Source organism: Rosa chinensis, chromosome 4, assembly GCF_002994745.2.
Source record: "Rosa chinensis cultivar Old Blush chromosome 4, RchiOBHm-V2, whole genome shotgun sequence".
NCBI classification, from domain to species: domain Eukaryota; kingdom Viridiplantae; phylum Streptophyta; class Magnoliopsida; order Rosales; family Rosaceae; genus Rosa; species Rosa chinensis.
The window spans coordinates 10,175,207-10,185,827 of record NC_037091.1 but is presented as its reverse complement, the minus strand read 5'-3'; the positions used below and the strand labels follow the sequence as shown (position 1 = coordinate 10,185,827).

At 37.2% G+C, this 10,621-nt stretch overlaps 1 protein-coding gene and 1 pseudogene across 2 annotated transcripts; one reads left to right on the top strand and one right to left on the bottom strand.

Annotated features, from left to right (window-relative positions):
• Nucleotides 1-422: 422 nt before the first annotated feature.
• On the top strand, nucleotides 423-2,821 carry LOC112198777 (annotated as a pseudogene).
• Nucleotides 2,822-4,317: 1,496 nt separating this feature from the next.
• On the bottom strand, nucleotides 4,318-10,049 carry LOC112197173 (protein NPGR2). Of its 2 annotated transcripts, none has more exons than XM_024337753.2 (6): nucleotides 9,574-10,049; nucleotides 8,671-8,945; nucleotides 7,358-7,610; nucleotides 5,808-7,024; nucleotides 5,300-5,453; nucleotides 4,318-4,878 (listed from the first exon to the last, which is right to left on the bottom strand). In XM_024337753.2, the coding sequence occupies exons 2-6, from the start codon at nucleotides 8,923-8,925 to the stop codon at nucleotides 4,562-4,564; spliced, it is 2,196 nt and encodes a 731-aa protein (XP_024193521.1). In that variant the 5' UTR covers nucleotides 8,926-8,945; nucleotides 9,574-10,049; the 3' UTR covers nucleotides 4,318-4,561. The 2 variants fall into 2 exon arrangements, with proteins under 2 accessions (XP_024193521.1, XP_024193522.1); XM_024337754.2 differs by lacking the exon at nucleotides 9,574-10,049 and adding an exon at nucleotides 9,135-9,548.
• Between the last annotated feature and the right edge of the window lie 572 nt (nucleotides 10,050-10,621).

Sequence of the window (10,621 nt, the reverse complement as noted above, 5' to 3'; positions counted from 1 at the left end):
AAAGGAAACAAAATCATATTAATATTCCATTTTTATCCTCATATTATCATATATAATTACAAAATCTCATAAACTTTTTAAATAAAATTGTCAATAATAATTTTCAACAAGAATATAAATGTACTTATACTATGTAATTAATGCAGGGAAAGTGGAAAGGAAAATGAATCCTTTGGAGGATGAGAAGATTCACTTTCCCTCATATTTTCCCTTCTTAAAGAAAGTTATTCCTTTCCTTCTGCACACCAAACATAGGAAATGAATAATTTTCCTTTCTCAAGCTCTCAATTCCGTGAATCAAACGAGACCTAAAGGTCGCACAAGAGGTCATTGATTCTGTAGTAATAAGACTGTGTGGAGCATATGCCCGAGCTTTGAATTGGGAGTCTTAAGAAAATAAATTCGAGAGGGACAAAACTGACATGGACTTTGAAGGGGCCAATAGTATGAATCATGTTATTAATGTAACGAAGTGTACAATATTAGAAAAACTATGTGAGATGGACATTATTATTGTAATGGTGGAATTCTGGTACCAATTATTAATATGTCGTGGAAAGGTGTGGTCACTTTGCTTCAGCCTGGTTACGGGGTATTAGGCAACAAAGGTGAATGTAGCAGCTCTAATTTCAAATCTAATCTCATTGGTTAATGAATCTATAAGACGTGTAGCTGAGGCTTGGTTTTCATCACTGAAGGAAAACATTTCTGTGACAGAAGCTAGAAAGGCATTTCTTCCTGTAAAGTTTTATTTGGTTAATGCAGTAACAATAACTTCCCTGTACCCATATCAAGCATATCTGGTGCTAAGTGAGATAACAAAATGAATCCTGATGATGTCAACCTTTAAGATTTCATTGAGCAATGAAAAACTGTTAAAAACTGCCAGTGATGTTTTCACAGAACTCTTGGAGAAGACATCCTTGGATTTACTTATTGCTCCACTTAACTCAGTTCAAGTGAAGCAGGAGCTCAAGGTTGAGATTCTAGACTATCTCTTCAGTGAAGGAAGCTGCATAAATTCTGTCACTGGAGATCCGAGTAAGATGCATTCAATGGTTGACTTCTTTTCTACATGTGGGGAGGCATTGCCTGGAGAAAGAACCTTGTTGATGGGCCATGTTACATTGTTTCTTAATTTTCTGAGATTTTCTTTCGATCTTGACGATGATGTAAAGCTTGGTTAATTCTTCGATATGTTAGTAAATGAAGAGGTATACTCTTCCATTCTTCTTTTGGGAGTTCATGTGCTATATGGTTCTGGAAAAACTGTGGAAGTTGTCTGGCAGCTGATGTTTTCTTCTCTTTTGAATGTATTGCAAATCTTCATGCTTGTGGTTTCTTTTAGTCCTGCTTGGAGGGAGTTGGACTCTTTTCTTCTTGAGAATTTATTTCACCCCCACTTTCTTTGCTGGGAGATCGTAATGGAACTTTGGTGCTTTATGCATGGTTCGCCACGCTGAGTCAGGGATGGTAAGTAGCATTGCTGGTAATCTTTGCTCATTAATGAAGTTGGTGGCATCTACTGAATCCGTTCTTGTAGCTGCAGGTTCTGCTCTGAGAAAAGTGACGAGGTCAATCAGCATAATTCTTACTTTTGGTGCCCAATCTATGGTAAACCAGGTTTACATGGCCATTGTTAGTGATGAGGGAACCCAATTGTCATCAGTTATGCATCTGGCGTTGTTCATGGAGAGCTTCCCACTGAATTTACTGTCAGACAAGATGAAAAGAATTGCGACGCAAAGGATAATTACTGATTACTGTCTCTTCATTGAAAATTATGATGAGAAGTCAATGAAATCTCTTGATTGTGGTCTTTTTGGGGCCCCATGCCAGTTTTTGCTTTGTCAGCTTCGTTGCAGTCACGGTAAGTAATTACATTCCTATATGCATGATACTTGGTAGTAAGCTTTTTCAGTGTACATAATATAAGCCATCCAAATCTTTTGGGGAATTTTGGATAGATTACTAGGGTTAAGCAAGCTCCCCATGAGCTGTAGGCTTTGGGATGGATCGTCTAGTTCAAAGTCTAGGAGTTCTGAATATTCAGAGCGTTTTAACTGAATGATTTTGTGCATCTCAAGTCTCAACATCATATGAATAATGTCATTTACCTATGATAATAGGTAAAAGTTTCTGTATACTTTACTCCATTAGTTGCTTTCTGTTAGTATTTAGTAAAACATATTCTTACTTGCTTTCTTCTGCATTCTTTTCTGGATGTCATGTCGTCATCTTCTGTTATAGTTTTTCAAAATTACTGTGAATCTATTTTCCTACCTTTCCTCATGACAGTTATTAACAACTTTATTAAATCAATATTTTTCTTTCCCTGAAGTCAGATCAGCTCATCAGCACATCTGATATCAATGTGAAGACCTTGAAGTTTTTTGTTGCCATCATTCATAACTACAGAGTTTGTGAAGATTAGCTAATGAAGGACAGGTACCGTAAGCTTCTGAGTGAAATATTAGTGATCATCTCAAATATGAAGCACCTATATCACCTAGATGCATCTCTTGAAATGGAGAATGTAATCTATGAGCTTGAAAACCTGTTTATCTCGGGACCTGCTGTTTCTGATACCCAATTATATGAATGCAAACCAGATCTGTCTCTTTTCATGGCAGGCCTTGCTCACATGGATGTCAAAGAAGCTGATGAAAGTTCCAAGATCTCTGCTCTATGGGATTTGTATCACATGTTATTGGGAAAGCGGCACTGGGCATTTATTCATTTGGCAATTACAGCATTTGGATACTTTTCTGCTCGGACAAATTGCAATAAACTCTGGAGATTCGTAGCGATGAAGGTCTGAAGGTAATTGTGGATAGTATTTCTCAGTTGCAGCAAAATGATCAACCCAGCTCCAATGAACTACCCGACAACTTCTTGACTACCTTTTTTCGCAATATTGTTCAGTGTTGGAAAGTTGTTTTTTAATGCCGATCAAGTGAGGTACTTGTTCTACTGAATTATTAAACTTGCTTAACTAGTCAGTCTGTGTAACCTGTAATATATATAATATATATTGCCCTAAAGAAGCATTTGTTAGGTTAGTCCCTCCTTGGAGGAGAGTGATTCACACACTACTACGTACATGATGCAGCAAGTATTGACTTAATTGGGTACTCATTCTCATGCAACTAGGATATGATATTATGATGCATCAAGTATATATTGATGGAGTATTCAAGGTTGGTGCAGCAAATTTTGGAAGGTAAGAAACAAACCTATAAGCATAGGTTGGAGGTGGCAGCAATCTTTGAAGATGGAGGTGGCCTTCAACATGGGGCTGCTGCAATTTGAATAAGGAAGAGACATGCAATATTAATTGCATGGAAACATTGAACGAAAAATATGGAGGGCTTGAATAGGCCTTCAATGTTTTCACAGTACTGCAACCTGCCTATAAATTGGCAGCATGGCAAATCATTTGTTGTAGGCAAGCAAAGGTTAAGATGAGCAACTCCAAGGGTCTTCGTGTATAGAAGCAAACTGAGTTATATGTTCAAGAGTGTGAATAGCTCTTGGTTTAGAGTAATCTTCTAGGTTGAGAGAGGGTGTACAAAGGGGTATCCGATTGGATATAAGGACTTGAGTTGGGTTCAAACTTGAGCAGTGTAATATTGTACTTGTGTAAATCTCTCATTAGTGAAGGTGAAACTCTCCGAGGACGTAGGCAAGGATATTGGCAGAATCTCATTAAATCTTGTTGTCTTATTGGCTTGCTTATTTCTTTTTTCCATCTCCACTAATAGTACTTGCGTGGTGGGGGATTAATTTCCTAACAGCATTGAGTTTGGCAACTACTTCAAGGAAATTACCACCGTCCATTTCCTACGACAATTACTCTCTCGCTCCAGTTAGCCATTGCCTAGATGCTGAATAAGCAAACCTTTCTTCCGTTTTTTCCGGTTTTCTTTCGGCACTTAATTTTGGTTTGCTCTAAGCCCCACAAGCATGCAACAATGGTGAGTTAGTTTTGCTATAAACAAAAATGATTATAAGTGTGGCCAATTAAGTGTGAACGATTAAGCATATGCACGATGCATAAGTAGGTGGGACCGATTAAGTGTGAGAAGCTTCAAAAACAAAGATTACGTATTTACGTTCCACATCACTACTATTTAGTTCGTTAAGTTTTCTTGTTAACTAACTAATCTGCACTTTACCGAACCGCCATGAGCTCAACTCGCTGACGATTAAGCATATGCACGATGCTTTGGATAGTTTTGTTGTGGTCTCAAAGAACAGTAGCTTAGGTGAATCAAAATCATACCATCCAGAGGTTCAAATAACAAGACTTTAAAATACAAAACTCAGCACGACACACTACATATATGATGATATTATAAGCTCAATGGGTACACTAATATATTTGAGCTCGATCCATATAAATTTGGAGTGAAGTGAAGCCAATTGAACACTGATAACTATAACGTACTTTGTATTCTATGCCACCTTTTCGTAACAGCAAAAAGTATCAGTTCCAAAAATTATAATAGACTTTTTAATTGACTATCATACATGGTTGAGAAGGTGTTTATAGGGGTGTTCATCGGAAGGATTCAATCGGTGCATGTTCTTCTAGATAAGCTGCTGCCTCGAAGCACTCGGCAGTTTCTAATGGCGATGACCGGGGATCAGCTTTGTAGAGCAGCCCAAGATTGTACCAGGCGGAAGGGTTTCCTCTGTCAAGTCGTAGCGCATCCATGAGAAAGCTTCTGACAACTGGCAATGATTGACCACCAAATTTTCTGAGAATACATGCGGTAGATATCAAGCTTGGGACATGGGTGGGTTCAACATCTAAAGCTTTCCTGAATGATTTCAAAGCTTCTTGGTGAAGACCCTTAGCTTCATAGAGTAAACCTAGCAAAATAACCAAGCTTTAAATTCCTTAAGAAAAGGAGTAATCCTTGTTTGTCAGTAAACAAGCAGTAATCGTCAATTTAACTATATACCATGTTACGCTTGCAATCTGTAATTGTAAGATCTAGATTAAACAACAAGTCAATTGTTCCAAGCAACTGTTTTGATTTGTTATTAAAAAAATCAGTTGCCAACTAATTTCTACAAGTTTGAATACACAAGTTTATAGAAGTTATGCCATGGCATTCTCACTTTGGACTTAAAGCCATATTCAAGACTTGTTATTCAGTATTTGCCACTTTCCAGAGACAAATTAGTGGTATGTACAGCAACCAATGTCCAATATAAATTAAACAGACCAAAGAAAGCGTACTAGTATTATTTATCAATGTATGGTGCAGTTTCTGAAACAGCAATATACCTGTACAATGCCATCTGGAAGCCGAATGAGGATTGATAGCCTGGGATTTTGAAAGACAGACCTCAGCATCCCGCCATTGTGACAAATTTGTGTACAAATTAGCTAAATCATGCCATGTCTCCATTTCCAAGCTTCGATTATGGTTTCTCCTCCTCTGTAGAAATGTAAAATGAATGTAACATGTTCTCCAATTTGCTACTTCAGAATAAGTTTTCTATTTTGAAGTTCATAGCTAAGCTTTGCCCTTTTCTTTTTTTTTCTTTTTTTAAACCAAAGAAAAAGCTTTTCCCTTTAAAGTTCATTTATTTTCTGTAGCATATTCCTTATGTACCACAAGTCACAAATGTGCATCGCCAGCCCATTTGTAAATCTTTAGAAAACTAATATCAAACCCATATTTGACATTAACTTATTAGATATGATCAGCTACACTATTCCAAGAGTATAATGAACATGCATGAGTTAACAGAAAAAAGACCTGATTTGTATCTTAAGTAGTCATCACTACCTTTAGAAGCCTCTTCTCAACACCCAAGTTTTTATTCCGAACTTGGAGAACAGCCAGAAGATGTGTATATGTTTCTATGGCATTCTTCAGCTGGCCCTGTGCAATCTGGAGTTTTGCTTTAGTTCGCAACAGTTCTCCTTGATCCCACTTCCCTGTCTGATCGAGAGCAGCATTGATTACAGTCTCAGCATCAATGAATCTTTTTTGAGCTGACAATATTCGTGCCAAAAGAATATATGCTTTTATGCTAGATCCGGCCTCAAGTTTTAATAGCTCCTTTGCATAATAAAGTGCAATATCCAACTTCCTTTGCTCGGCATGTTCCAGACAAAGATGAGATACAATGTATGGATTCCTCTCTCTCATGATTGTCTCAGCAGTTTCTAGTGCTTGTAATGCTTCAGACTGCTTCAAAATTCTTTCAGAATCAGAAGAAACTGTTCTGGATTTAACCGACAAGGAAACACCTAGTAAGCAATTTGCAATACTTAGCAGTTGGTTGCATTTTCCATCCAACTCTGAAAGTGCTTTACATGCGAATTTTATTCCATCCTCAATGCAAGCCAAATTTTCACTGCAAATCTTGGAGGCAAGTAATAATTCCAGAATGCAGTCTGTGCTCTCTCGATCATTTAAAATATTCCTTAAAAGATTCAAAGCAACCAAGTTCTCACCCTCCCCATAGTAACACAGAGCTAGAGTCAAATATCTTTCTTTCCTTCCCATAATACCAGGGATCAATTCTTCAATGTGATGGGCTAGATCCCTTAATTTCCCTGAAACAGACAAGGCAAAGGAAAGATGCTCAATGATTGATGGATCCCATCCAATCCTTCCAACAATAAATTTCCTTAGTAGAATCAGCAGCAGCAGAACAGCCTCTTCTGTATTATTTCTTGGCACAAAGGAGCTTTCCATCTGTGAACGGAGATTCGGAGGGTTTGCCTCACAACCACTGTACAGTAGAAAAACTGCAAAGTCTTTTTCAATCTTTGAAGTAGTTTCAACGTCAAGACTCCAATGATAGAGGAGAGCCTGCCGGTAAGATAAGATAGCTTCTTGGGGAGCACCAGAAAGTATCCACAACTCTGGAAGTAACTCAACGGCTTTACCAACAGTCTCTTGTAATTTACAATCAGAAGCAAAATTTACAGGCAAGCCCTCTGGTAATGCGGTTTCAACAGTGTCCAAAATAAGTTTGCATGATTGAGCAGCTTCTGCAAAAATGGGGATGGGGAAGGAAAATTAGCACTGCTACTATTATTATGAAAGTGCACTATCTCAAGAATCTTAAAAGTGCATCATATCAAGAATCTTAAAATTTCATTAATTGTTGTAGAAAGCTCAGCAGATGCAGTCAAATTGTGTAGGGGACTGTATGACAAAATAAAAAACAAAGAGACAGTAACCTTAGCACCATCTGCAGAAAGTGTATATAGTAGTAGGCTAGTAGCAGAAAAACTTATGTTCCTGGATTATTCAAAGCTCATGAGTAATGACATGAAAACATCCCAGACGAGAAGAAAGTGAACAGGAGATGGAAAAAATACCTTCAAACCTTCCAAGTCCCCGTAACGATTTCGCTTTGAGCAAAACAGCTTCAAGGAGCAAACTAACAGCATGCATAGACATGGGTGGAACAGCATCACTTTGAGACCGACGTCTGTTGGACTCACATCTTCTAGAAATGGAGACTTTTATCTTGGGTATCACAGCACCAATGTCTATTCCTTCAAATACTTGAAGAGCAGCTTGTGTGTTACCCTTTTGATATTCGAGCCTTCCTAATAGAGCTCTTGCTTCCTATGAAATATGCAGGCTTCTTAGCTTTTAGAAATTATCAATACGACTGAAGATTCAAGCAAAGCATGACAACATATAAATGTGACCATGCAGATCATTCTGGTATGAAGTAAACCTTTTTATGTGAATTCTATCAACAGCGCAAGTGGCCCAATTCAATTTTTTTCGTTCACAAAATTAAGCCTGGTTAAATTTCAGTGTCACTGTTGACTGCCCCATGATAACCATAACTCAATACCAACCGGTTGCATCTTGAAAGAAGTGAAAGTTCATATGTCATTGCTGGAAAAGTCCTACCACTCTCATTCATGGTTTTGGGAAAAAGAAAAATTGAAATCCAAAAACATCTTTTTCCTCAAAAGGACAATATGACAAGGAGACTTACAAATCTAACAATATTATATCTTAGGTTCATAACATGGAAGAAAAGCACAAAGTGAGCTCAAGGTGCCTACAGAACCCATATCCTGTACAATTTCACCCACTGCCAAATCTGTTAACCAGTAAAGTCAATGATTGCAACATAAACCATGCCTTCACAATGGCTATCATCTCTCTTAAAATATTCATCATGATTAAAACCTGGTTTCATATTCAAAGAACTTAAAAAATCTATCGTACCATTTATGTTTGAAATGAACTTTCCAATTTCTGCCCAATGGCCAGATGATCAAACATTACTACTAACAATGTTGTAGAAATTGGCATTATGTTGCTTGAATTATTTAATGCATGTTGGATACTAGTTTTAGCTCATAAGGTACCTACAAATGAGCTCATTGGGATAGTAACAACTAACATCCATAAACTTACTGTGAAGCGAGTCAATATAAGTTGCAAGATCATCCAGGAACAATAAGAGTTTACAAACATATATTTTTTTGGACTAGTATAGAGGCATAATTAACCACAAAACAATTTCATTTATAGCAATGGACAGGTTAATTCCATAAAAATGCATGAAAAAGAAACAGATGTTCTTCAAGTTACTAAACTTATAATACAACGAAATAAATCACAAAAATCAAAGAAGAAAGGCAAAAGAACAGATGCAACCAACCTCATAGTTCAGATAGCCACTTTCACGCAGAGAGGACTCGGCTTCTTCAATATTGCTATTATCCACCTTTGTTTCTACCTCACCTGTTCGAGATGAGTACCCGCTGGCTGAATAGTCTCTAGTAGCCAGGGAGTCAGATGAATGAGGTATATCCTCTACCCTAAATTGCTCCCCTGAGCGCATACACTTCAGCATCTTTTGCAACCTTCCTCTGATGCTGAATCTTCTTTTATTCATCCACTTCTTAGCTTTCATACCGGATCATTCCAATTGAACTTTTTTCCAAAACAAGCATCAATACAACAATAAAAGGACAAAACAGAAATCAGAGTTTTCCAAAGAAAAAGCAAATATCAGAGCACCTTCTAAGATAATGAACAGACATGTATGTACCCAACAACTTGCTTATTGGACCTGAAGATTTAGTATATGCTTAACTACCAAGAAAAAGAATTTTACTTTACCACTTCACATCCACATGGGAGAGACAGAAGCTTTAAGCTCCAAAAGACCAAGTTCCAAGAAAGAATTGTAGACCAATTTTAGAGCACTTCTGACAGTAAAGGAAGACTCTAAACTCCTGATTCCCAGAACTCAAAATTTCAACACAACCCTTTTACTGGAAAATTCACTGATTGTACAAGGAAGCCCAGTTCAAGACTCAACAGCATCCACCAATTGCAAACACCAACCCCCCACTACCAGCTCATCAAAGATGAAAAAAGCAAACAACACATCATAACAAAACACAGAAATATCTTAAACCCAGTTCAATTCAAGACCACAATCAAAGGAAACACAATGATTATGCAACATAAAGTCAAAGAAAGAGAAAAAGAAAAACACACCCATTACAGTATAACAGAAGAAAAAACAGACAGAGAGATCAAAGAAAGAAAGTACCTTTTGGTTGGTAAAAAGAAGCAATGACAAAGCCCACAAAGCACCACCTCCCCCATGCACCTCCCCCCAATTCATCCAAGGAGGAAAAAACAATAAATAAACAAAAGGGTCAGTTCAAAAACTCTCTTCCTGTTCACCAAGAATCCAAAGCTCCTGTCTTTCTTTTCCTCTTCTTCTTCTTCTTCTTCTTCTGTCTCTGTTTTTGTTTTCTTTGAATAAGTCTTCTGGGTTGCTTGAGATTGTTGTCCCTACAGCTGGGGGGCATTAAATTATGAAAGCTAACCCTCTGAATCTTCATTCAAGGGTGTGAACAGGGGGGACAATCTTTTATGGACTTGTTAATTTACTTGAAAACGCATGATTAATATTAAACAGTAGTAAATATATATATTAATCTGATTTAAATGGCAGGGAATGTCATGGCCCCAGTTTGAAAATCAACCCCGCATGGGCTCCGTTCTTCAGTCAACTGGCGTCCCCAGCAAGGTAAATTTGACACTGTGTGAACTGTGAAGCACTGCCGATTAGTCATATGCATGTAAATTGGGGTAGAAACTAGAAAAGGTAAGGGAAGAACCTTTTTTTGGACCCAACACTTTTCTTTTGTGAACAACTTCATCATTCATTGCATTACCGTCTGAAAATGAAGTGATTGATTACATGTCACTAGTTACTTAAGTTCTCTTTCTAATTCGGAATAGGTAAACAGGGAACACTAATTTTAGGCCTCGTTTGGTTCGCGGAAATGAAATTAATTCCTTAGAAAATCCGATAGGAAATGAAAACGAACTTCCCACTAACTTTCATTTCCGCTATTTGGAAACGTTGGGAAAATAAGTAGAAAATGCATGTTTGTTTCTATTTTAGTGTTTGGTTTGTGTAAGAAAAAAAAAATAAGAGCACACTAATATTCCATTTTTATCCTCATATATAATTACAAAATCTCATAAACTTTTTAAATAAAATTGTCAATAATAATTTTCAACAAGGATATAAATGTACTTATACTATGCAATTAATGCAGGGAAAATGAATCATTTAGAGGATG